This window comes from Candoia aspera, chromosome 10, assembly GCF_035149785.1.
Source record: "Candoia aspera isolate rCanAsp1 chromosome 10, rCanAsp1.hap2, whole genome shotgun sequence".
Lineage (NCBI taxonomy): Eukaryota > Metazoa > Chordata > Lepidosauria > Squamata > Boidae > Candoia > Candoia aspera.
In genome coordinates this window covers 26,772,604-26,796,760 of record NC_086162.1, presented here as the reverse complement: position 1 = coordinate 26,796,760, position 24,157 = coordinate 26,772,604, and the positions used below count along the sequence as shown (strand labels likewise).

Sequence of the window (24,157 nt, the reverse complement as noted above, 5' to 3'; positions counted from 1 at the left end):
ATGCCTGCATGGAGGCTGGCAGCCAGAGATCCTGGCAGTGCCCTCCTGGTCTGGGCCAGACGTTTCCAATTCTGTGACTGAGGGCAGCGCCAGCTTCCACTTGGCCTCATGGGACTCCTCTCTGCTGCTCCCAGGCAATTTGGAACTTTCAGTTCAAACAAAGAACACAGATACCTTTCTAAGTTGTAGAGCTTGTTGGACAAAGGGTAGGGGAAGAGGGCTAGCCCAAACCCTCCCTGGGGTGTGGTCAGGACAGCTCCAGTTTCTCCCCACTTCACTACAGAGGGGGCAGGAGGGGCCCCGAGGTTGGCTGCTCCAGGGGAGTCCCTGCCTGGTCTGGTGGCTGCTGCCAAGGAAGTGTAAAGGGGGTGGAAGCAACCCCCAGCTGGGGGGCTTCTCACCGTGGCCCAGGCTGTTGGGGCAACGCGGATGCCTCTCTCCCATGTGGCCAGGGGACTCCAGGACCCAATCTACCCACTGCAAAACTTGCAGTTGTGAGGTGGAGGCAAGGTTAGGGTCAGCTGCCCAGCCAGCTGGAGCCACTTCCCAGCTCTGCCAGGGCACGTCTTCACCAGAGCCCTGGGCAGGGCTGGTCCTCCTTCCTCCAAGGGGCAGCTTGGTTAACAAGCCTGTCTGGCTAGCCAGCCGCCCCACTGCCCGCCCCACCGCAGGCCGGATCCTGGCTTGGCACTTCTGCTTGGCCAGCTCTGCCTTCTCGTTTTTGCAATGCTTGAGGAATTAGAGGGCTGCATGTAACTCGGGGGAGCCGGGGGTGGCGACGACCGACAGGAAGCTCTGGCATGGGCTGGTCCATGAAGTCCCAAAGAGTCAGAAGCGACTGGACGAATAAACAACATGTAACTGTTACTTCCAAAGGAAACAAAATCCTTCTGAGTGGATCTGACATTTCCGTTGCCTCATTTGACACACAGTCTCTGCCTTTCTGTTCTGGGGAGCACTGAACAGGAAAAACAACACTTAAAAGCAAAAACAGGTTCTAAACACTAAAATACAGATCAACAATACAGTAAGTCCGAAGCTGGCATCTGGCCAAAGAGGTGCATACCCTATTCCGATTTCCTGAATGCTGAGAGAGCCGACCAAGCCCAGCTTCGGAGGGAGCTTGTTCCACACCGCGGGGTCGGGGGCCGCGAAGATGGGCCTCTGACAGCGGCTCCTCCCCCACTAATCTTAACAAGTGGGCCGATTTGGCGCAGGAAAGTCGCAACTCGCTCGTCTGAGCGTGGCCTGGGCAGAAACGACGCGCGTGTTTCTGCCCGATGGCGATCGAAGTGGGCAGCTCTGGCGGGGTCCTTTGCCAGAGCAAGGGACGCCCAGCCCCTTCCCAGGGACTTTGAGGATGATACCACGGCTGTCTTCCTGATCCCTGCCTTTGCCCGTTCCCTGCTTCCGCTTGACGGATGGTGACCTCCCGCCGCCTGCTTCAGGCGGCCTCTTGCCGCCTCCTCCGCGCGCTTGGCGGCCTCGGAGGAGGACCCGTTTTGGGGAGGGAGGCGAGGGGCGGCTTCTATCGCAACAACTCCTCTCTGGGCGGAGCCGGCTCGGACCCGGCCCGTCGCCACCCAGGCCCTGCCCTGGCCCGGCCGCGGCCGCCTTGGACGCCCACGGGATGGAGGGTCGGCCCCTTCCTGCTCGACCGCGCCCGGAGCGCGTCTGCCAGACCGGCGGTTGAGCTTTGGGGAGCGCAGCGCAAAAACGGGCAGGGTAAGTCCGAGGGCGCCGGCCCTTCGCGGCTTGCCCTGTTCCACCAACCGGCTCGCTCTGCTGCAGCGCGGCGCCCCTCGGGACAAATCGGAGCGGCTGCTGTACAGGACTGCTCTCGTCTCGTGGGTAGGAATCTCCGGCTGCCCCGCCTCACCCCCGCCGAGAGCCCCGGCGTCGGACTCCCGCGGGCAGGTGGGCCCCCGAGACCTACTGGCCGGAGGAGCCGGCTGGAGCGAGTCTGCAACTTGGCAGCTTTTGTCGAGCCTCTGTGCTCTTTCCGGCCGGACCACAGGAGTGGGCACGCCGCCAGGTTTCTCCCGATTCGCCCCGCCAGCCCCTGTCCCCTCGGATATCGGCTGGGGAGCGCAGCCTCCTGGGCTGCCCGGCGGCCCAGGAAAAGCCACGGCCGCGGAATCGCGGGGCGAGGGGGGGAGGCAGGGATGAAGGATCTTGCTGAGCCCTGCCCAGCTCCACTTTGGAGGGCACCCGCTTTCTCATTCCAAATCTGCAAAGTGCCCCGGAGCCACTCGGTCCCGGGTCAGACGCCACGAAGTTTCTTCATGCTTTGCTTGTTAGCTTGCTTTTTCCCCCGTCTTTGGCTTAATTCGGGGCACCAGTTCTGGGCTGCAAGAATCCGAAGGAACCCCAGATGGCAGCCAAGGGTTGGTGGTTCCTGTGTGGTTCTGGTTGTAGGTACTGTAGTGGCTGGCCAGCAGGCAGGCTTTCTGCCGGGGAGATGTGGCCAAAGACAGAGCTGCCTGTGGTGCTCAGAACCTGCCTCCTGCTCCTGAAAAGGAGCTAAACTGCGGGTGGCTCTCCCAGGCTTGAGGGACTGTCTCTGGGCCTGTGGCAGTGGCTGGCTGGGAGGCGGAGGGGATGCGCAAGCCCATTCCTCCTGGTTTGGAGAGCTGGCTGGGCTGCCTGAGACATTCTTTCCTGGCCCCTGGCTATGCCTACCTGCAGGCAAGGTGGCCACAGGCAGCTGGGCTCTGCTTCACAAGTCTCTCAGGCACTGCTTCTCCAGCTGCAAGAGGTCCACATGGCTTGTGACAACCCATGCGAGAGTACTGGCAGGTATTTTCATGATGGCTGTGGTGGTGGCAGTGGCTGCTGTTTGTGCCACTTTGGGAAATTGTTGCTCTCTGAGGACAAATGTGCTTCTCTGTTAACCATATTTGTAGCCACACGAGCTGGCACTTCGCATGTGAGCCCAAGTTCTGGGTGGCCCAACTCCTTTAGTGGCTTAATTTGCCTGCAGGTTCAGAGACAGACGTTACTGGTAGATATCAAGACACAGAAGAAGCAGAGACTGAATGAGAACAGCGAGGGTCCTGGGGCAGCTTCCATTTTCTCCAGCAAGCAGCAGACTAAAGGAAGAAGCCTGATTACCCCTTCCCAGGGTGGGCGGGGGGTGGGGGGGAAGGCTGCCTAGAGGTGTGTCTGCTGAGGGCTTTTTTGAGGATTCTGGCCTGAGAGCTGCTCACAACCCCTTTCTGTTTATTTGCGTGTGCACACGCATCATGGAGAGAGATCCTTCTTATCTCTGAGGTGTGTGGACAATGTTCTCCCCGCTTTCAGGAGGGCCTTGCATTAGCAGCAGTGGACTTCTCGCAAGAGGGAGCCAGAAGCTTAGCCTCTGCCATGGGTGCCTTGCTACAGAGGGACTGTGTGAACAAAAACCCCTCCTTCTGCACATGCCCAGTCACCCTTGTCTTCACCATCTCCTGGACATTAAAAAAAATGGCACAGGTAGATTCTGGGGCATGGGAGATCAGTGCAGGGGGCAAAGGTCACTCTTGTACTGTCTGAACTCCAAGGGAGGACATCTGGAATGGGACTGTAGATAAGCTATTCCTACCCTAAAAAGAGGCTACTGCAATCCCTCCTTCTTTTCTTCCCCATCCCCTGCTACATCCTGACCACTCTTTTCCTTAACACCCTTGGCAGAAGGAGCCTGTCTCACTGGCACCTCCCGGGGGGAGCAGGCAGCCTTGACTTGGGTCCTCGTGGCTCAGAATTGCAGCCCAGCTGGCAGTGGTCTGAAGAGCCTCCTTTGCAGAGGTGGCGGCATCCTCAGAAACCAGGACAGCTGCATCCAGTTGACCACCAAGGGTGTTTTCCTGCTTTGGTTGGATCAGGAACTCTGGAGCCGAAGGAAGGCTCCTCAGCTTGCCTTCCTGTATTCACTCCTGAAGGCGAGAGTTGGTGTTCCAGTTCCGGAAGGGAGTTGGTTCCTCTTCTGAGAGTCGCTCAAGCCTTGGGGAAGCCCACTTTGCTTCCCTATAGGCCCGTGCAGTTGTCCTGGCTGGTGCTTCCCCCTCCTAGACTTTGGGCAGTCCAGTGCTGAGAATGGGCTGGGGGTCATCCAGGCCACCGGAGGAAAGGTCTTGGCTCTGCTGGTCCTGCCCCAGGCCCTCCTCAGGCTCAGGGCTGCCCAGTTTGGGGGAAGAGAAAGGAGAGGACTAGTTCCCCAAGACAGGGATCCCAGAAGGAGAGCCACTGGCTTTACCGGACAGGCAGAGCCCTGGAAGGAGAGGAGAGAGCAGAGCCCAGAGGTGGCAGAGGGCAGGGGAAATCAGGGAGTCGAGGGCAGAGCTGTTGGGGGAAGACCAGAACCGAGATAAGAAGGGACGGACCGTGGAGGGCTGCAGCTGAGCTCGTGGAATCAGCTTGCAGGGGCCAAAGTGCTTTGAGCGGTCATCCTCGGAGTCAAGCTTTGGAGAGGGAAAGTCTCACTCCTTCTTGTAGCACTGGCCTCGACCTGCAGGAGGAAGGGCTCAAAGAACAGGTTTCCCTCTTTTCATGGCCATGTTATGAAAACACACTTGTCCTGCCGACCGTTCATCTGTAGCTGCCCTGCAGGCTTAGGGTCTCTCCAAGACCTGCAGATGAAATGCTCTCTGCTCCGGCCTCAGTGATCCCTCCCAGCCATCTGGGCTTGGCAGTGGAAGTCCTCCCCCGCAGCCGTGTAGCAGGGACTCCCGTTGGCTCGGCAGCCTCACAGTTGAGCCTAAAGGGAATGTCTTAAAAACCCAGGGATCCAAGGCAGCTTCTTCCTTCTCCCTATCCAAGTTTGATGCTTTGTGCTTGCTCTCTCTAGAGCTTTTAGCTCCTGCTATCAGAGTCTGCTTTTCTAAGAAGTAAGAGAGAAGGCTTCTCAAAACATCACATTCTTAGCCTGCTAATGAAAGAGGAGTTGCTTCCCCCAAGAAGGAAGGATATGTGGGTACTTGAGCCAGGATGGAGGGCATCCGGCTTTAAGTGTTTACCAGGATCTGGACCCAGAATTAGCAACAGGATGACGGGGCGGGGTGGGTGGGCAAACTCCAAAGCAGTCTTTCTCAGAGAATGCTCGAGCTGAATGCTGTCACCACCAGCCAGCATATCCCTTGACTGATGGGAATGGCAAATCTTTCTTCCAGGGAGTGAAATTGGCCAGGTGGATGGGCATATGGCACAAGGTCTTCGGGAGCAGCCCCTGATTCTGGCAATTTCTCCTGAAGGAGAAAGTTCTCTTTCCTTTACTTCATTTTTGCTCCTCTTGACATCTGAGATGTTAGTATGTCTCTGATTTTACAATTTTGTTCTGCTCTTGATTTTCATAGCTCAAAAGTTCTTTGGGATTAGAGGACCCTCCTAGCTAGCAGGCCTTGTTCAGACACCCCCACTACCATAGCATGGCCTGGTGGGGGTGTCTGAGCCCCTAAACGCTTGCTCCCCAGCTCAGTTTGACCTTGTCTGTGGATCCCCCTCCCCCAAGAGCATGAGACCATCCTGCTGTGCACCTGCCAAATCTCGGGGCCTTGTAACCTGACCAGGGCAAGGGTGCCTTCTGGGGCAGGTGAATGAAGCAGGGGTGGAGCTGAAGGAATGTAGATGGAGGCCCAGCACAAATCTGCAACAGGCCCAGCGATCTTGGAAGGCCCTTTTGGAGGCTGGGCCCAGGATTCGGGCCTGGGGGGAGCCTTCTGAAATGACATCTAGCCTGCCCATCTACAGGCAGGCCAGCTCGCTTCCCTGAGACCTCTTTGCTAGGAAGATCTGTGGCCTCAGCTATGGTTCCGCCCTGGCCTCCTCGAGTTTTGCTGAGCCTACAGAATGCCTGGCATTCTCCCCTGACCATGCAGCAGCGTGCTCAGCCCATGAGTGGAGGGAGGAGGGGCCGAAACAAGCCACCAATTCTCTGGCTTCCAAGTGGGAGCATCTCTGTCTGCGGTGGCTTCTATTTGGAATATTGAGGGGGGGAACCTCTGGGGGCTCTTGAAGGCGCCTCAGGGTCTCACTCTAGCTGGCTCGGGGCTGGGGGGTTCTTTACCCGGCCCCAGCCTGGCACTCTGGCCTCATTGCGTCCAGCTTTAATTTGCTGCACGTGCTCTGGGAAGCCGGGCTGGGTGGGTGGGATCTCGACTTTCAGCTTTTGCCTGTCAGTCCCAGCATGCTTAAGAGACTTAGTGGGCTGTGCTGTTTCCCAAAGAGGCAACCTGGATTTGTGCTGAAAAAGGCCTCCCGTGGCTGTGTCCCAGTGTCGCAAGAAGCGTGGGGTGCTGCCCTGGCCTCCAGGGGCTTCCCACGGGGACCTGGCTGAGCCTTGCAGGAAGCAGCATACTGGGCTCCACGGAACGCCTTGGGCCCCACTGGCCGAGGCACGCAGACCCTTTGGAGACTCGATGGGCCCTGCAAGCTGGAAATAGCAACCTTTTGTGGCCACAGAAACTTGCACAAACACCTGCTGTTGGCCTCTGGGCTGCCCCAAGCCCTGCCAGGATTTCCTTCTGCCTGTCTTGAGCCAGCTGATTGAAGAACCTCCTGGCTGCGCCTTGCGTCTGTCCGCCTCCTGCCCTCGGTCTCCCTTGGCCCTCTCCGGGTGGGTCCTCTGAGCTGCACTGCATTGCAGGCTGCCGTGCAAGCAGGGAGAGCCAGCCTCCCTGCACTCTCAATGCACCGCTTGGCCAGAGGTGCTCCTGAGGGAGGCTGAGTCTGGTTGCACCCGGGCCCTGCCCCTGCTCAGCAGCTGCTGCTATGGGGAGGAGCCCTTCCGTGGGCTCCGAAGAGGCGTTGAGGAATTGCTCTCGGAATGCTGGCAATGCCCAGAGGCCTGGCTGGACTCAGGGCCCCTTTGTCTCCCTGGGCCTGGGAATGTGTGGCACGGAGCCCTGACCTTTGGGGGAATGGTGCGGCGTGGGTCCCCAGCATCCAGCGTGGGAAAGAAATGCCCTGCATTAGCAGAAGCATGGGTCCCAGCAGGGCTGGGCTGGGAGGCAGGAGAAGAGCCATGGCTGATGCACAGGGTTGGGGGGAGGGCTGTCCCTAAGGCATCCTTGGGGCAGGGGCCCAGCTCCCTTTTCCAGAAGCTGCCTTCCTGTCCATGCCACAAGCTGAGGCGCCAAGGGGTGGCCTTCCCATTGGCTCCCCCTTCCCAGATGGAAGGAATAACAAGCAGACCTAAGCCATATGTGCTGCCCCCCCGACCCAATTATCATATTCAACGTAACTGAGAGTTGTTGTTGTTGTTTGTATACTTCCAGATGGTACAGAAATTTAACCAATAACAATAGTACCTCAAATGATTGCCCAAGCTGTGGTACAAATCGGGCAGAGTCACTGCAAAATTCTGTCCATCAAATTAGTTTGCATCTTAATAGCCAGGCCAGTATACACATGTTAACAGCTAAGAGAAACCCAACAGAACAGCTATTCATATTGAGAACCACGTCCTGTGGCACAACCAAGTGCATATACGTCCATAACAGGTGCTAGATACAAAGGGAGCAATGACATTAACTGCATTAAGTAATATAATTTGGGAAATAGGGGAAATTGAATCCAGTTTTTTTCTGTCTTGTCCTGGCCGCATTTTTGTCACTCAGAAGCTGAGCCTGGCTTCCAGCCCAAGCAAATTGCCCACTGCTGCCCCAGCAAGTAGGACCTCCCTCCGCAAGACTCCCAAGACAAGCTGGAAAATGCCCTGGGGTTCGGGGGGCACCAGGGTTTGCTGTCTGCCTAGCAGGAGCACTGCGTGGGTTATTCCCAGACAAGGAAGGTGGCATTTCAACCCAGAGATGGATGGGCCCCAGACTCATTCTCTCATGGCTTGCTTTCATGCAGAGCAGCCCCCACCCATTGCTGAGTGTGCCCATGGCATGGGGAGGCAGTCCACAGGGTCCCTGCCCGCAGACGGTTTGGTTTCTGCAGCTCCGCAACCACGGGCTAGAAAGGAGCTCAGAACTAGACGCAAGTGCTCTCACCATCCCTACGTTCTCCTCCCCATTCTGCGGGGCTGGCTATGGCAACAGGTCAGCCAGCTTTGGAGACTCGATGGGCTCTGCAAGCTGGAAATAGCATAGCTGCCTCCCCTCCTCCAGGAGAGTGTGCAGGGGGTTACAAGAGCCTCAAGGTGGGTTTCCAGCCCGAGGTTTGGTGTTGTGCCTGAACGGCTCTACCCATTTTGCAGATGGGTAACAGGTGACTGGTCTGATGCCCATCGTTGCATTGACTCCATCAGCCCTGGAACACCACCCAGCAACTAATGCACTGTCAGCAAGACTGGTTCAGGTGTGGATACCTGTCCAGCATTTCCCAGATGGAAACCTGGCATCTCTCCCTTCCTTTGCCACCCAAGCAGGTTGCCTCTGTTGTTGCAGGCCTGCTCTCAAAAATCCTGTTTACGCTTCCTGCGTGCCTTGCTTCTCTTGTTCTCCCCTCTGGGCAAGACCTTCTGTTGTCAGATGATGCCTTTCCATCCTTTCTAAGCCAAAGGAATGTTGGAAAGGGCTCAGTCTGCCTACGCACCTGTCCGAAGCCAGAACAGAGCAAGGCCATGTTGAGTGTGGGGGAGGAGCCTGCCAAGGAGAGGTTGGGTTCAAAGACAGGCTGGATTGGGAGGAGGGGTACAATCCTGCCAGCGGCAGTCAAGCAGCAGCTCTGAAGGTTGCTGACACCTCATTCTCTGCCCCAGAGGGACGAAGAGACCCAGAGCTGGGCTTTCTGGTGGGGCAGAAGGAATTCTGGGAGCCAGCCATCCTCTGCCACTCTCACCCATTCCGTGGCATTTAGGGTTCTTGGCGGCTGGCAAGGGAGGGTGTGTTGCTGCCAAGGAGGCTTCCCTTGCCCCTGGACCTTGGTGCACTTGTCCACACCCTCCCCAGCTCAGTCTCTAGGGAACAAGTAGGCGGTCAGCTCCAGACGTTGGCTGGTTCTCTTCCTGGAGGAAGCTGCACATTTGAAGGAGTGCTGTGCAGCAGTAGGACTCCCCTTACCCTGGTGGGGGCAAGGGGGGTGTTTATGGGCAATGAGGCCGCTCCGTGCAACCCAATGCACACTTGCAACTGTTGGGGAGGGGAAGGTTTTACCCCCCCCCCCAGCAATCATGCTAAGATTACTTTTGCTCCCCATTCCTAGTGGAGGGGCAGAGGAATGTGTTCCCCTGCTGAACTGGCCCTGCTGCAGCCATAGGTCATTCTTGATGGGTCTTCAGGTGGGAGGAAGAGGAATAAGGGAAGAGAATTCTTTGAGGGAGGAGGGCTCACCTCATGGGGTACTTCACATGTGGGAGGAGGCAGTGGGGAGAGCCAGGGGTACTTTTGGGTGATTCAGGAGGGCTAGGCAGCTGCAGCAAAGCAAATTCACGCTCCAGCATCGCTGTTCAAGCTGGGGACAGAAGAGATACAGGACATGTGTTTGCAGAAGGCTGTGTCTCAGCACCCTGGCAGAGAACATGGCCTGGCACTCCCAGGCTCTGCAGCTCAAGGAATCTCCACAAAGGGTAACCTGTGTCTGAGATGCTCCATCCCTTTCAGGCCTACAAAGAGAAGCTTCATGTGGTGCTAAAGTGGGCCCTCCTGAGAAAAGGCTCGAGCCAGGGAGGTGGTCCTGAAGTGGAAGGGAGCAGCCTTCTGCCACTCCCACCCAAGATGGCAGCGCAACTCATTGCAATGGAGGTGAGCACGGTGGGCAGATGCTGAGCTGCAGAGCTCTGCCTACAGTAAGGGACCTCTGACTCAGGGGGCTCAGCTGTGCTTTATCCCTTTCCCCAGGATCCCCTTGCCTTGGTAGCTAGGGCAAGAAGCCCAAGGAGAGCCCCAGCTGAGCTAAGCAAGTGAAGCTGAGCTCAGAGATGGGGTGGTGTCCACCCCTGACTGGACCCCTGCACAGAAGGCGGCTTTGAGGGGCTCCTTGGCAAGCCTGGTCTGCTCACCCATTTTCTGTGGGAATTGACACTGACAAGTATACCTGGCAGAACAGCCAGACCAGCTTTGGCAGGGGAAAGGGTCGCTTCCTGTTGCAAATTCACTTTGCAGCTGCTACTTGAGAGGCACACCACCTGGACAAGCTTCCCTACCCATATAGTGGAGGAACTAATCCAGCTTTTTCCTCCACCCATCTGCCTTCTCCACTCCTTCCCTGCAAAGCAATGCTCCATGCATTTCCATTTATACCGCCTTGAATTACAAGCAGCATTGTAAAAAGAGCCCTCTGGAGCAGCCAGTTTTTATCCAAGCTGAGTTACATGGCAAATCTAGTAGTGAGACCCCCCTCTTCCTTCAGACTTACAGCAGGAAGCAAGGGTGCAAATGATCTACTGACCCTTCTTCTTCTCTCTCTGCAGAAGACTATTGAGGCCTCTGAGCTGCTGGAGATGGTGGTCGAGACAGAGGCAGAAGCCGGGGCCAGGGGGCTGAGTGTGTCCGGGGGAGGGAAGGAAGGCCTTTTTGTGAAGGATGTGCTGAAGGACTCCCCAGCTGCTCGAGTTCTGAGCCTCCAGGAAGGTGAGGGACCCAGCAGGGCCCAACGCTGGGTGGATAGAGACTGGGAGCAGGGGTAGAAGGGCAAGATGATGGCACCATCTTGCCTGGGACTTTGGCAAGGTCAGACTTTTCTGCTTTCCTACCTTAAAAGGGTGCTTTCCTGGGAGAAGGGATGCCAGGTCATTGAGGGCTGCCTAGTCACTAGTAGATGTTTGGAACCAGGAGGGCTGAGACACATGCCTGCAATGATGGCCATAACATCCTCCCCCACCTATCTTGCAACTTGCAGGGGATCAGCTCCTGAGTGCCAGAGTTTACTTTGACAACATAAAGTATGAAGACGCCTTGCAGATCCTCAAGTGTGCTGAGCCCTACAAAATCTCCTTTTGCCTGAAACGGGTGGTTCCCAGTGCAGATGTCTCCCGCAAACTTGGAACCAGTGTCTTTGAAGTGAGAGGCCCCAAAGCCAAGATGGCCAAGCTGGTAGGTGACCCTGACACCCCTGTGTGTCTGCAGCTCGGCTCTGCCTCCAGAAACCCAGACTGGGCCTGAGGCTCCATCACTCTGCATGGCAGCAAGCTCAGGGAGGGCAAGGCGGCAGCCTCAGACCACGGCTGGGGTGAAAGAAAAGGACCACGGGAGATCTGTCTGTGGCTCTTTGTTCAAGGCAGTCTATGTCTGAGCGCAAGTTCAGAGGAGAAACTGGGGGAAATGTTTTTTGACAGGCTTCTCTCAGCAGATATAAGAACTGGAAATCTCCCAGGCAATCATCCAAGGATGTAGATCTCTGATAAGTAAGTTTATTGCAGGACTGAGAAATCTGTTAAGGGATAATTCCATCAGTGGCTGCATCTAAAATGCAAGCTGCATGTATAATAGGGTCTAGATTCAATTCTGCTTTTTTCCCCCACCTGTATTGTGCAACAGGCAAGAGGCCTCCCACTTGAGACAGAGGAATGGCTGCTGTCTGGCCCCTGTCATGGAGTGGGATTAATCTGGAGTAGGCTCTCATGATTCCCCTCTTCATGCACCACTGATGGGTTTCCTGATGGTGGATGAGGCTGATCCTCTCAGCTTGATGAGGAACGTTTGCTCGTTTCCCTTCCCAACAGCCCTGTCCGCAAGTTACTGTTTGCTTCCCAACCTTCCTACAAACAGCTCAGAAAGATAGGTTGGGCCATCTTCCTTCTCCTGCTTTGTCCCTAGAGCCACCCTGCATAATAGGGAAGGCAGAAAGTGCCCAAAGATCCTGAATTTCCCTGGTTCTGATGGCTTGAGGAACTGGAGCCCGGAACCTCTTACCCTGACCTGTTAATTGTAAAGGCAGAGGAAATGTGCTTTTTTTTAATTGGAACACTTAGAAGCATGAGTTCTGTGAGAGACTGATGTGGAGCCTGTGGCATTCTTGGGTCTGTGTGCTTCTACCACAGGAGAAGTTACCAAGTTTCTCACTTAGATCTTAGTGAGGGGAGACAGGCCTCTTGGCTGGGCAGCTGAGACTCATCTAGCCCTTGATCCTTCTCTTCCCAGAACATCCAGAGTCTCTCCTCCCTGAAGAGGAAAAAGAAGAAGAAGAGGAAGAGGATGATGATGATGATGGCAAAGAGCCTGCAGGAGAGGGAGGCACATGGCTCTGAGGACCTGGCATCCGGGAAGCCTGAGATCACCCCAGTTGATGTGGAGTTCTCCTTCCCCAAGTTCTCCAAGCTGCGCAAGTCCAAGAGTGCTGGAGAGGTGGCAGTGACTGAACCAAGTCCAGACCGTTCCCTGAAGGTGTCCTCCCTGGAGTCAAAGCGACACAAACTGAAGTTCCCCCGGCTAAAGGTCAAGGAAGCAGCGGTTGCACGAGTGGAGAGAGCAGTGGCCCACCTTGGCACGGGCCTGCCCAAGGTTGGTGTGGAATTGAAAGAAGCAGACAGAGGAGGAGTGGAGGGGAAGACATTTCGATTCACCATCCCTTTTCCCAGAACAAAGAAGCCCAAGGAAGAAGCGGGGACAAAAACGGAAATGGGATTCCAAGCACCACAGGTAGAATTAAATCTCCCTCTGCCTAGAATGGGGCCTGATGATGAGTCTCTCAAGGCCAGCACCAAAGCTGAATGCCTCAGGATCCAAGGACCTCAGCTTGGTTTGCCCAGGGTGGAGGCTGCCCTGCCCAAAGAAAATGCCAGTGCTCTGGAGATCCACGAAGGGGTTCTCCAAACTGGGCTGAAGCTCCCTACAGCTGAAGTGGCAGCTCCCAAAGTAGATGTAGACCTGGCCCTGCCCAAATTGGAGTGTGCTGCCCCAGAGGGTGCCCCTAAAAGGGAGGGGTTCAGAATCAAAGTCCCCAAGTTTGGGATCTCTGCTGAGGAAGCAGAACTGAAGCTGCCCTTGATGAAGGCTCCTGCCCTGGAGATGGCCCTGCGAGAAAGTAGAGAAAAAGCTGAAGATCTGGAGGACAAGCTGAAACCAGGAGTGGCAATGCCTTCTCTGGGTGTGGTAGCTCCTAGAGTAGATCTAGAGCTCCCCTTGCCCAAGGGGAAGACAGACACTGAAAGCCCCGAACTCTTGGTGAAAATTCCCTTGGTCAGCCTACCCAAACTGGGCTCCAAAGCCCAAGAAGAAGGGGGTGGCAAACGGAAGGTGGAAATCAGTGCTGGGAAACTGGAAATCCCCAAGGCAGACGAAATAAAGGGCTCCATAATGCAGATTCCTAGTCTGGAGATTTCCCTGATGGAGCAGCAGCTGGAGAGTGAAGAGGTAGCTACAGTGACAGATGACAGTAAAGTGAGAGTCTCTGAGATGAGGATGCCCTCCCTTGACATCTCTGCCCCCAGAGTCCAGGATATGTGCTCTTCCAAGGCCATGGGGGATCTGGCTGCCCCTTCTGGAAGGGCAAAGCCCAAAGAGGCTGCAGAAGGGGCTGGATTTCCATTTCAAATGCCCCAAATATCACTCCCCAAATTTGATCTCCCTGTCATGGCAGCCCCCTCCCCACCTCCGCTCCATGTCAAAGTGCTGAAGCCAGAAGGAGACATTGGGGCAAAGGTCAACCTCCCAAAGGTAGATTTTTCCTTGCCTGCAATGAAGATGCCAGGTGTGCAACTTCCTAAGGTGCCAAAGCCAGAGCTGGACATCTCTGTTGAGAAGCCAAAGGTTGAGGTGACTGTTCCTCCAGCTCGGCTGAGCTTTCCATCTGCGACCGTGCCTGCACTAGATATTGAGCTGCCGAAAGTTGAGGTTGAGCTGGATTTGGCGAAGGTCGAAAGAAATGTTTCTGAGCAGGTCCCCAAAGCCCATGAGGTCACACTGGAGACTGTGAGCAAAGGGTTAGAGGTGGAAATCAGCATTCCAAAGTGTCAGATGGGCCAACCTGAGCTGGAGCCAAGGTTGAGGACCATTGAAGGGCCAGCCATCACTGGGATGGTAGCCAAAATCCCTAAGGTGGACCTTGCTTTTGAGAAAGAGCCAGCAGACACTGAAGGGACAGAGCCTGACCGAGATGCAAAGGGGAAACTCTGGCTAAAGACTGACTTAGAAGTGGGAGGCTTTGCTCCAGGGGCCAAAATGAAGCTGCCAACTATAGAGATCCCGGCGGTAAGTCTCCCGGAGATGACTGTGGAGAGTCAGGCCAAGCTGAAGTCATCCCGATTTGCCCTCTCCAAATTCAGTCTTTCTGGCCCCAAAGTCTGGAGCAAGGCAAGCCCAGAGGTTTCAGTGTCTGAAGTGGAGGGCACAGAAGCTGCTGACTTGGGTTCAAGGCTGAAATTGCCAAAGTTTGGGATCTCTTTCCCCAAATCAAAACGGGGAGCAGAGGTAGAGGATGCCAAATTAGCCCCTGAGGTTGAAGGGCAAGTGCCCAAGGAAAGGCTCAGCAAAACTACTGACAGCAGAATGAAGTTGCCCGTGGTGGATGTGGATATTGGCCACCCCCGAGGCAAGGAGGAATGGTCTGGCACAGATGGGGAGGGAACCACTCCTGAGCTCCCGGGTCTCAAGTTTAAAGGGCCCAAATTATCATTACCTAGGTTTGGGGGCAAAGGCAAGGAGGAAGAGTGGAGCTGCCTAGAGAGTGGGGAGGTAAAGCTGCAAGGCAGCAAGGAGGGTTTGGCAGGGCAGGTGGACCCCAGGATGCCGGAGAAGGATGCCAAGGCTTCCAAGTTCAGGATAGCTTCTTTGGGCCTGACGAGAAGAGAGGTGGAGGCCAAAGGCAAGAAAGTCCCTGGCAGTCCAAAGGAGAAGCCAAAAAGTCAATTTGGGAAGATGCCCAAACTGAAGCTTTCCTCTCTGAAGGCAGACGAAGATAAAGGGAAGCTCCATCTTCCAGCTCCAGAACCAGATGTGAAAGGCTTCCCCCAGGTAGAGTTTGCAAAGCGTGACACCAGAGCTGAACCAGGGCTGACCTCAGAGCCAGAGCGTCCCGGCTTCAAGATCCAGCTGCCATCCGTGGAGATTGCTGTGCCTAGTCCCAAAACTGAAGGGGAGGTGACTCTGGAGAAGCTGGCAGTAGATGTATCCAAGGCTGGGATCCAACAGTACGAAGGAGAGCTCAAGATCCCCAGAGTGCCTTCCATTGATATGTCCACTCCCACCCTAGAGTTGGATATTGGTTTGCCCATGACTGGCAAAGAAGAGGGCATTCTACAGGCAGTCCCTAGCACAGATGCCAAAATCAAGCTGCCAGAGGTGGAGCTGGCAAAGCTTGGGAAGGGTGAGGATGGCAGGACAGAAGCAGCCATGCAGCTGCTTGGGCATAGGCTCATCTTTGGGCAGGAAGGAGAAAAAGACCTAGCAGGGGTGGCTGAAGCCTCTGCCCTGGGCACCAAGATACGGCTGCCCAAAGTGAACATTTCCTTGCCCAAAGCCTGGTTGTCAGATGTAGAACTGCCTCTGGCTAAGGAGGAGCTTGGCCTGGAAGGACCAGAAGTGAAGTTCAAGATACCTTCAATGGGGCTGCCAAAATTCAGTGCCCCAAAAGTGAAGGCTCCTGAGCTAGAGCTTGATGTGGGTTCAGAGGGAGGGATGATGCCCAAGGTCAAAATAGGTGCTCCTTCAGTGAAGTGGCCCAGATTTGGGGCCTCTGGCTCAGAGGGAGAAGGGGAGGGTGATGAGGAGTTGCCCAGGGTCCCCCAGCTGGAGCTGAAAGCTCCCAAACTCAGAGGAAGCACAGAGGCCTTGAGCTCCGAAACGGTGGTGAAAGGAGGCAAACTCAAGATGCCCACGTTACCTCTTGGCCGTAGCAAGGTGGAAATGGAAGCTGGGATGGGAACCGAGGAGAACAAATTCAAGCTGAAGCTCCCATCCCTGAGCATCTCCAAGCTGGATACAGAGCTGAGCATGGATACCCAGCCCCTCTGCCCCCCTGCTGAGGAGGCAGAACTTGCCTTCAAGGTGCCCCAGGTTGCTTTGCCCGATATCAGGTTCTCTGTCATGGAGGAGAGGGAAAAAGAGGCCAGGGTAGAAGCAGGGAAAGGGGAAGGCATAGCAGGCCTGGAGGTGGATGTGGGAGGGCTGGAGGGCATGATGAAGATGCCCAAAATTGGTATGCCCACATTTGGGGCAATGGGCACCAAGGGGGGCATGGTGACCACCATTTCTCAAAGCCAGAGTGGTGCAGGTGGGGGAGACTTGGAGGGGAAGAAATCGCTTTTTAAGGTCCTGGGCTTGGAAATTTCTACCCCAAGTCTCAAAACCCATGCTGAATATGAAGTGGAGGGGGCTCATACCCGGCAGAGGGGCTCCCTAGGCCTGGAAGGTACTGGCAGGGATGGCTGGAAGAGGACAGAAGACCACTCCGATGCAGAAGCTGGGAAGCGATTCAAGGTGAAAATCCCCAAGTTTGGCCTCTCCCTGCCCAAGGCAGGGCTGGAGGCCCCGGAAGGCTTCACAGGGCAGGAGGCAGAAGCCAAGAGGGGCCTCTTGGCCTTGGGGAGGCCTGGGGAGAAGGGTACGGAGGGCTCCTCTGGGCTCCTTGAGAGAGAGGAGGAGAGCCAGGCCAAGGGCACCAGGATCAAACTCAAGCTGAAGCCCACCTTTGGGCTCTCCCTCTCCAAGACAAAAGGGGGGGGCGAACTCAATGGTGAAGTAGAGGGGGCTTCCTCCAAGCTGAAGGTGCCCAAGCCGGGCTTTTCCAAGGTGGAGGGGGCCGCCCGGCTCAACGGAGAGAGGGTGGAAGTGCTGCTCCAGGATGGGGCGAGCAAGCTGGGCAAAATCCGGCTGCCCCAGGTGGAACTCTTGTCTCCCTCCAAGGTGACAGAGACTGACCCAGAGCTGAACCTCCAGCTGATGAAGGCAGATGAGGCCAAGGAGGAAGCCCACCATGGCTCCAGTGTTTCCACAGCCCTCAAGGCTGCCAAGTTCAAGTCCCCTAGGATCTCGCTGTCTGGCTTCAGGAAGCGAAATGGGGAGCTGGCCTCTGAGGCCACAGCTGCACCTGTGCCCCAAGTGGAGGTGGCATCTTTGGAAACTACCGCCAAAGGGGAGTTGCCCACCAAGTTCAGATTTCCAAAACTGGCTTTAAGCCCCAGATCCCAAGGGGTGCTGGAGATCTCTGAGCACCAGCAGGACCAGGGGAGGCTGAACTTCAAGCTGCCTGCTGTGGCGTTCTCTGCAGAGAGCAGCCCCGACGAAGTAGTGGGGGACCCCGGGAGGCCTGAGGAAAAGGGGGGGGCGGCAGTGGCCGCCGCCGCTCCCTGAGAAAGCCTGCTCCCCGGCCTGGCTCGCACTTGTAACGTCCAGCACTAACCGTGAGGGGGAAAGCCCTGGCAGCGCGAGGGGCTGCTGGCTGGCACAAGCGTCGGGACGCGCCTCCGATGGAGGCTTCCTGTTTTAACTGTCCCTCCACCACGGCCCTTCCCTCCATGCTGGGTCTCTTTCTCTCGTGGCCGATCAGCCGGAAGGGAGCCTGGCCGCGCCTTAAAGCAGGAAGCCTCTTCGTTCCGTCCCCGTCCGCAAAGAGATGTGGGGCTGGCAGGTGCTGCTGCTGGGCGCCGCCTGCCTGCCTGCCTGCCTGCCTGCGCTCTGTGGCTCGCGGCGTGGCGTTCCGTTTGGGACGAGGCGTGCCCGAAGGAGTTAACTTCCACTTTCCATTAGAAGACAGGCCGCCCCCACTTCCTCTCCGTTCATAAACCTAACTTTCGAACTGGGGGTGGAGGAAGAGTTTTAGTGGGTGATGCTTGGCGAGGAAGCAGCTGCGGTTGCTCCGGGGGATGTTTTCTGAAACCCCTTTGCAAAAGGGGGCTTTAGGGCAGGCGATCCGCAGCGTGTGCTTGGTCGGTCCCAGGGAACGACTTCCAGGCTTGAAAGCCTACGCAACAGCGCTGGATGCCGTGAGCAAGGGGGCGCACCCCCATCTGGATCAGCCCGCTCCCCCACCCCTCCCCGTGCCGGGCTGGAGGCGCTCCTGGGCGAGGACGACTCGTAACGTTTGGCGCGTTTCAGCCAGCCTGTGTGGACGAAAGGGCAAAAGAGCGGGCAAGGGGAGGGTGGTTCCGCTGCCTTAGCTTGGGACCCCCCCCCCCCGCGGTCTTCCTTCCTCTCTTCTTGTCAAAAGGGATAACCCTGGGAACAGACCACCTGTGGCTTCACGTTAAAGGGCACTGGCATTGGGGAACAGAGGAGGCACCCGCAGTGCAGTTTTGGGGGGGGGGCTCTCCCCGTTCTCAGGTGAAGATGGGGCAGAAATTATTCCATGTGGCTCTGAATGTACAGAAACCTTTTATTCTAACATTTAACAAACACGGCCTGCTATAATGGCCCTTTTTAAAACTAAAGTGTCTGATAACTGCTTATTTCCCAGATTATACGCAGACTTTCTAAAATAAAGAAGTTACACTGTATCTCTGATAGCCTGTTCCACAGCTGCTGCTTGTCTTCTACCCTGGATCTGAATAAAAATTAATCTGTGAACTAATTCTGTTGCTCCTTGCATCACATTTCAACTCTGGGCTCCCCAAAGGTATATTACTTTTGTTCAGCTCTGCACAGGCTCAGCACAGCAGTCAAGCTAGCCAAGGACTCAGAAATACGGGAGACTCTCCTCTCCTCTCCCCTTTCATGAAGGTGGGATGTCACGAAGTCAGGCTGGCATCCAGAGACCCTTGCTTGCTCATCCTGAGGAGCTGGTTGCATCCTTCAGCAGCGAAATGCCATCGGTGCATTGGCAGCACTGAGCAGGACCTTCTCTATCTCAGGATGCCAGAAGGTCATCTGTGCAGAGGAGGACACTGACATTTTGGTAAGGTGTCAGGACAGGAGATTTGCAGAGGGGAGAGAGCGGTGACAGCTGGAGGCCCACGCAATGCCCTTTCTCAGGGCTTTGGGCACCCAGTGCTGTGCACAGAGATCCACAGAAGCACAGGCAATAATAAATAGGTCTTTATGGTGTCCCAAGACTGCCAGCTTTCTGGCAAGCTAGCATTGCTAGCATCAGGCTAAATGAAACGCCAGGGGATTCTCTTCTCCTGGCGAGGGGCTTTCTCAAGCTGCCCAGCAAACATCTGGTCTGCAGGGGCCTCTAGCTCCTGGATGGCAGCTGAACTGGTGGGGGGGGGGGAGCAAGGATGTAACTACAAAAGGGCTCAGGTTGGTAAGGGGTTTTGGTCCCTGTGGGGCATTTTGTGCTGTTTCTGGAGCACAACAGCACAGCCAACATAGCTGTGGCTGTTGGGCTTATAGAGCAAATAGGAGTCCTCACAGAGTCATTTCACAACCGCTTCCCCCCATCTGCTTTAAGGAAAGTCTTGCGGGCAACTGTGGGGTTCATGCACAGCTGGTGTGTTTTACAGATGTCCTCTCCTCGGGAACACTGTAAAAGAAGATGTACAGTTCTTGTGCAGACAGGAAAAGTTCTGCCTGGGAATTTGCTAGCAACGTCTTGAAATTACTAATTATCAAACTGATTAGACCAAATCCTCCAAGCAGGTGTTGTGAAGCAGGTGCCCATGGTAAGAATCTAGGGTTGCGCAGTTGCATGTCCTTGAATTAAGAAAGGCTAAAGACCCCTTTGCCTGTCCTTCATTCAAGGCATGCTCTGAACGTGAAGATGGGGTGTAGGATGAAAGGGGCCTCCCACTGAGGGAGCCACCCCCCTCCACTTACCAGGGAGGCTCCACTCCATGCTGCAAACGCCTCCTCCAAAACATCCCCTCGAAATTCGGCAGGCGGTCCCGGTTCTCACTCTGGGGCTAAAAGCCATCCTGTGGGTGATGCCACGGAGGTGTTCCTGGGGCCCTGGCCTGGCCTGGTTTCCTACGTTAGAGCAGCGTTCCCTCCTGGGGAAGGGCTGCGGGAGACCCCGAGGCGGGGTGGGCTCCCTGCTTCCATAACAGAACTTTCTGAACATGGCAACTTTGGAACCCGGCTGACTGTTGCATCACCTCTTGTTCCGGAGGAGGGCTGGGATTCTCTTGGCTCTGCGGTGGCCGGACCTCTCTTTGCAAGAAGCCACTTTGCACCTGTGTTTCTGAGCTTGGGCGAGCCCAGGACCATGGTAACGATCGAGTCCGAGTCAGATTTCTATGACGTCTTTGAGATTCTGGGGAAGGGCACGTTTGGGGAAGTGGTGAAGAGCTGGAAACGGAGCACTGGAGAAATGGTGGCCATAAAAATCCTGAAGAATGACTCCTACCGCAGCAGGATCATCAAGAACGAGCTCAAGCTGCTGCAGACCATGTCTGAGGTGGACTCAGAGGAGTCCCACATCGTCCAGTTCCACGAGTTCTTCCACGACGAGCTCAAGTTCTACCTGGTCTTTGAGCTGTTGGAGCAGAACCTCTTTGACTTCCAGAAGGAGCACAACTTCTCCCCTCTGCCGGTCCGGCACATCCGCACGGTGACCACGCAGGTGCTGAGAGCCCTGGCCAGGTTGAAAGAGCTGTCCATCATCCACGCAGACCTGAAGCCAGAGAACATCATGCTGGTGGACCAGGTGAGGTACCCTTTCCGAGTCAAGGTGATCGACTTTGGGTCAGCCAGCATCTTCAATGAAGTGCGCTATGTCAAAGAGCCATACATCCAGTCCCGATTCTACCGGGCGCCAGAAATATTGCTGGGGCTGCCCTTCTGCGAGAAGGTGGACATGTGGTCGCTGGGGTGCGTGATGGCAGAACTGCACCTTGGCTGGCCCCTCTACCCTGGGAATAATGAGTACGACCAGATCCGGTACATCTGTGAGACCCAAGGCATGCCCAGGCATGCCCTCCTTAACGCGGCCCGAAAGGCCCACCTCTTTTTCAAGAGGAGCCAGCACCCAGAGGTGGTGAACTCCTGGCAGCTGAAAACCCCAGCAGAGTATCTGGCAGACACCAAAGTCAAGTCTGTGGAGAGAAGGAAGTATGTGCTGAAGTCCCTGGACCAGATGGAGACAGTGAACGTCCACAAGATGATCTACCCAGACACAGAGGCCTTGGCGGAGTATTTCGATCTCCGGAGCATGGTGGAGCTCATAAAGAGGATGCTGACATGGGATTCTCATGAGCGCATCACCCCGAGCGCAGCCCTGAAGCACCCCTATATTTCCACACAGCCCCTGAAACAGAACTATGACCTTACCCAGTACTACCAGTTCTGCCTGAGGAGCCTCCGTGAGTCGCTACCCAACCAGGGTAAGGCGTCAGAGGAGGAGGCGCAGCACTACGGTGCCATGGACGAGGAGCGCTTCTACTCCAGAGATGATTCCTTCAAGGAGGAGAGTGCCCATGGCATTCAGAGGACCACCAGCCAGATGGACGAGCTCAGCATTGCCGAAGCCAGCCGGGAGGTGCCTCTCAAGGTGTGGGGCGAAGGGCCCAGCGGGGGAGGCTACGAACCTCTCCCTGACCCTGCAGAGGTGGTGGCAAGTCGGCACAGACTGGCCCACCAGAGCCTTCGGGTGCGCCACGAGCAGGCCCAGCAGGAACCAATCCCAGCCTATTACAGGAGCCGGCCCGGCAGCCCGAAGCACCACAAGGTGCCCCACCATGCGAAGCCAGACCCCACCTTTGAAAATCTGATCCTCCTGGGGCAGTACACCCCGGAAGACACCTCCAGCTGGGAGAAGGAGAGCAACACCAGTGCCACTTCCCTGCCAGAGTCTGGTGCCCGGGAGGAGGCGAGCTACCCCAAAGGCCTGGTGCTCTCACCCACCACACAGGTAACAAGGGCTGCCTCAAAGGAGAAGTGAGCCAGGAGGCCACACATTAGGCGAGGGCTGGGTCTCGCAAAGCTGCAAACAGTAGGCGCCCCTCCAGAATGCTGCCCAGCTGAGCCAGTTTGCTGACGCTGAGCTGAGTGATGGCATAAACGGAAGAGAGCATGGGCAGTGGCCATGGTGGCATGAATGGGGCCTGGGAGGCAGGGCTGTTAGACATGAAGGGTCTGCGGCAGCCCCCACAATACTGTAGCCCAGGGGGTGGCTCTGTGGTTTTTTTCTAGGCGGCCCACAAAGCTGCCTCAACACCCCAAGTTCGCAGCATTCTTTCACATGTGCTCATGTATCTTCTGAGCAGCGTCTCTGGGAAAGGAGAATGCTCGTCCCTCTCCCGCCTCCTGCAGATCTCGCTCAGGAGCTGATCACCAAAGCCAAGAGGGGTCACTGGCTGCCCTAATCAGAGGGCATGAGGCTTCTTGGCAGCCTAGCAAGAGCTTCCCTTCCCTTCCCTCTCCTGCATGTCTTCCAGGGAGTAATGGGAGCAGTGGCGCTCATGGCAGGCTGCTGAGGCAACCACAGAGGTCTGCACACCCCAGGCTCAAGAGTGCACCACCAGCTTCAGAGAAAACAAATATACCATAACTACCCTGTGGGTGGGTTTTTTGTTGTTGTTGTTGTTCCTGAAGCCCCCCATCATCCCAGGGCCTTGTGGCTGATCCAACGCATCTTCCGTGAAGTTTGGAAAAGTTTTATCTTGGTCCCTTCAGATTCTTGCTGGTTTCCCAGCAGCCTACGTCTGCACATACTGTTTGGAGAGAGGGCGTGTGGGTAGAAGCAGAGTAGTGGGAAGCCCAGTCAATCTTGGCACACTCGTGATGAAGAGAAAGATGGCAAGGGGTGCAAAAGCTGGCTTGGTCCTTGAAACCCTTCCAAAAGCCCAAGCACCCCCAGTCCCCTGCTTGGTAGCCTCTCCAATTCTGCAAGGGACCTTGCCACAAAGCTGTCCTTGGGCAGATCTCCATCCTTCCATGTACTCCCTCAGCCCCTCCCTGGACCCCCCCTCCCCCATCCCTTGGTCAGTAATACTCTGTTTTTCTTTGGCAGCATGTGCAGACTGAGGTCTTTGAGCCAGCCATGCCACTGCCCGGGCCCAACTCCTGGCTGCCCAGCGAAGACTGGCTGGCAGAACATGGCATGGAAAGAGTCCCCCTCAAGGCAGTGCTGCATGCCCCCCGGAACCGTCACCAGCTGCAGCCATACCTGCAACATGTTGCCAGCCACCACTAACCCCAGATCCTCGACCAGGAAGAGGGCAGGCGCAGCGGAGAGATGGCCCACCAAGGCCCAAACAGATACCTTTCTAGACATTAAATATATAGACTGTTCCTCGCTGCCCAGCGCCACTTACTTAATAAAAGCCATCTTGCTATTACTGAGCTGTATGGAGCCCTGATGGCAGACCACAGGCTGACCAGGCCGGGGGGAGGTGACAGAGTTGGGGGGGCTCCGAGCAACCAAAGTCAGCCCACCAGTCTTTCCAGGAGCCAAGGGCACCACGGGCAGGCCAACCGATCTCCCCAACAAGTCCAGGTTGCACTCGATCTACTGCATCATTAATAAACTCATTATCATTTACAGACTGCTTCGACGGCATGTTTGTCTAGGGGCCCGTCCACACCTCCACCCAGACTTGCCTGCGCCCATGACCCCCAATGTGCGGCCTTAAAGCAGTTCAGTGGGGGGAGGAAGATTTGCTTTTACAGGGAACATCAACCTAGTCCTAATGAGGACCTGGGGGCTCCCATGGGGAGGTGTTTTGGGGAAGAAGTGATGAAGGGAATGACACCAGGGGCAGCACCTGGTGGCAACCCGGGGAAGCTGAAAGCAGAACCTATCCTGGAAGGAGAAGGCAGGACCACCCCAGGCTGGTGGTCAGTTGGAAGCTTTTCCAGGGTTCTCTGCCAGCCCACCTCCTCCTCAGAGCTTCCTTATGTAGCACAGGGCAGGCTCTGAGCCCAGAGCCCTTGGCAAGCAGCCTTCCTCCAAGTGGCTGGCCAGGCTCTTCTGGGGCTGCAGGCGTACGGGTGCCTCCGGGTTGCTTCAGGGACAGAGGACAGGCCGGGACGCCAGGGCCTTGTCCGGGGCACCGAATCAGCTCCGGAGGGGGAGGAAGCGAATGTTTCTGCATCGCGTGAAGGGCGTTGGCTCCCTTTCCTTTCCTGACGACCTGGCTTCGCCAGCCGGGCGCGTGCTGGCCCCCAAGGCTCCCGGACGGAGGCGAGCGCCCTATCCGCCTCTTCCCCAAGTAGGCGCGGTCCAACGCAAGTCCTCGCAAGGGTAGCGCAGCTTCCTTTTCCCAGGAAGGCCAACGGGCTCCAGAGGAAGCTTTCGCAAGTCGCGCTGGCCGACTCGAGGGACACCCAGCCGACGGTAGAGGTTCTTCGGTGTCACCGGAGCCAACAGCCGACCAAGCCAGGGACGGTGGGACCCCCACGCCCCGCCGGGAAGGAGGCTCAGCTGCGCAGCGCCGTGGCGCAGCTGCCACTAGCAGGCGGCGGCGAGCTCCGACCGTGCGGCG

The 24,157-nt window shown here is 56.4% G+C and overlaps 2 protein-coding genes across 3 annotated transcripts; both read left to right on the top strand.

The window, feature by feature from the left end:
* The first annotated feature begins 9,632 nt into the window (after nt 1-9,632).
* On the top strand, nt 9,633-17,424 carry PRX (periaxin). 2 transcript variants are annotated; one of them, XM_063311682.1, is made up of 5 exons: nt 9,633-9,662; nt 10,331-10,490; nt 10,759-10,952; nt 12,000-15,871; nt 15,908-17,424. In XM_063311682.1, exons 1-5 carry the CDS (start codon nt 9,636-9,638, stop codon nt 17,145-17,147), a joined length of 5,493 nt encoding a protein of 1,830 aa, XP_063167752.1. In that variant the 5' UTR covers nt 9,633-9,635; the 3' UTR covers nt 17,148-17,424. The 2 variants fall into 2 exon arrangements, with proteins under 2 accessions (XP_063167752.1, XP_063167750.1); XM_063311680.1 differs by having other exon boundaries at nt 12,000-17,424.
* A 2,408-nt stretch (nt 17,425-19,832) lies between these two features.
* HIPK4 (homeodomain interacting protein kinase 4) lies at nt 19,833-23,195 on the top strand. The gene is made up of 2 exons (XM_063311828.1): nt 19,833-21,594; nt 22,693-23,195. The coding sequence occupies exons 1-2, from the start codon at nt 19,939-19,941 to the stop codon at nt 22,864-22,866; spliced, it is 1,830 nt and encodes a 609-aa protein (XP_063167898.1). The 5' UTR covers nt 19,833-19,938; the 3' UTR covers nt 22,867-23,195.
* The last annotated feature ends 962 nt before the right edge of the window (nt 23,196-24,157 follow it).

Excerpts from the sequence above, each read along its gene's own strand:
- PRX (XM_063311680.1), top strand. The coding sequence starts at position 9,636 with ATGGCAGCGCAACTCATTGCAATGGAG. Across the intron at positions 10,491-10,758 it reads AGTTCTGAGCCTCCAGGAAG|GGGATCAGCTCCTGAGTGCC; the intron begins GTGAGGGACCCA and ends TGCAACTTGCAG. Across the intron at positions 10,953-11,999 it reads AAGCCAAGATGGCCAAGCTG|AACATCCAGAGTCTCTCCTC; the intron begins GTAGGTGACCCT and ends TTCTCTTCCCAG.
- HIPK4 (XM_063311828.1), top strand. The coding sequence starts at position 19,939 with ATGGTAACGATCGAGTCCGAGTCAGATTTCTATGACGTCTTTGAGATT. Across the intron at positions 21,595-22,692 it reads CCACACAGGTAACAAGGGCT|ACTGAGGTCTTTGAGCCAGC; the intron begins GCCTCAAAGGAG and ends CAGCATGTGCAG.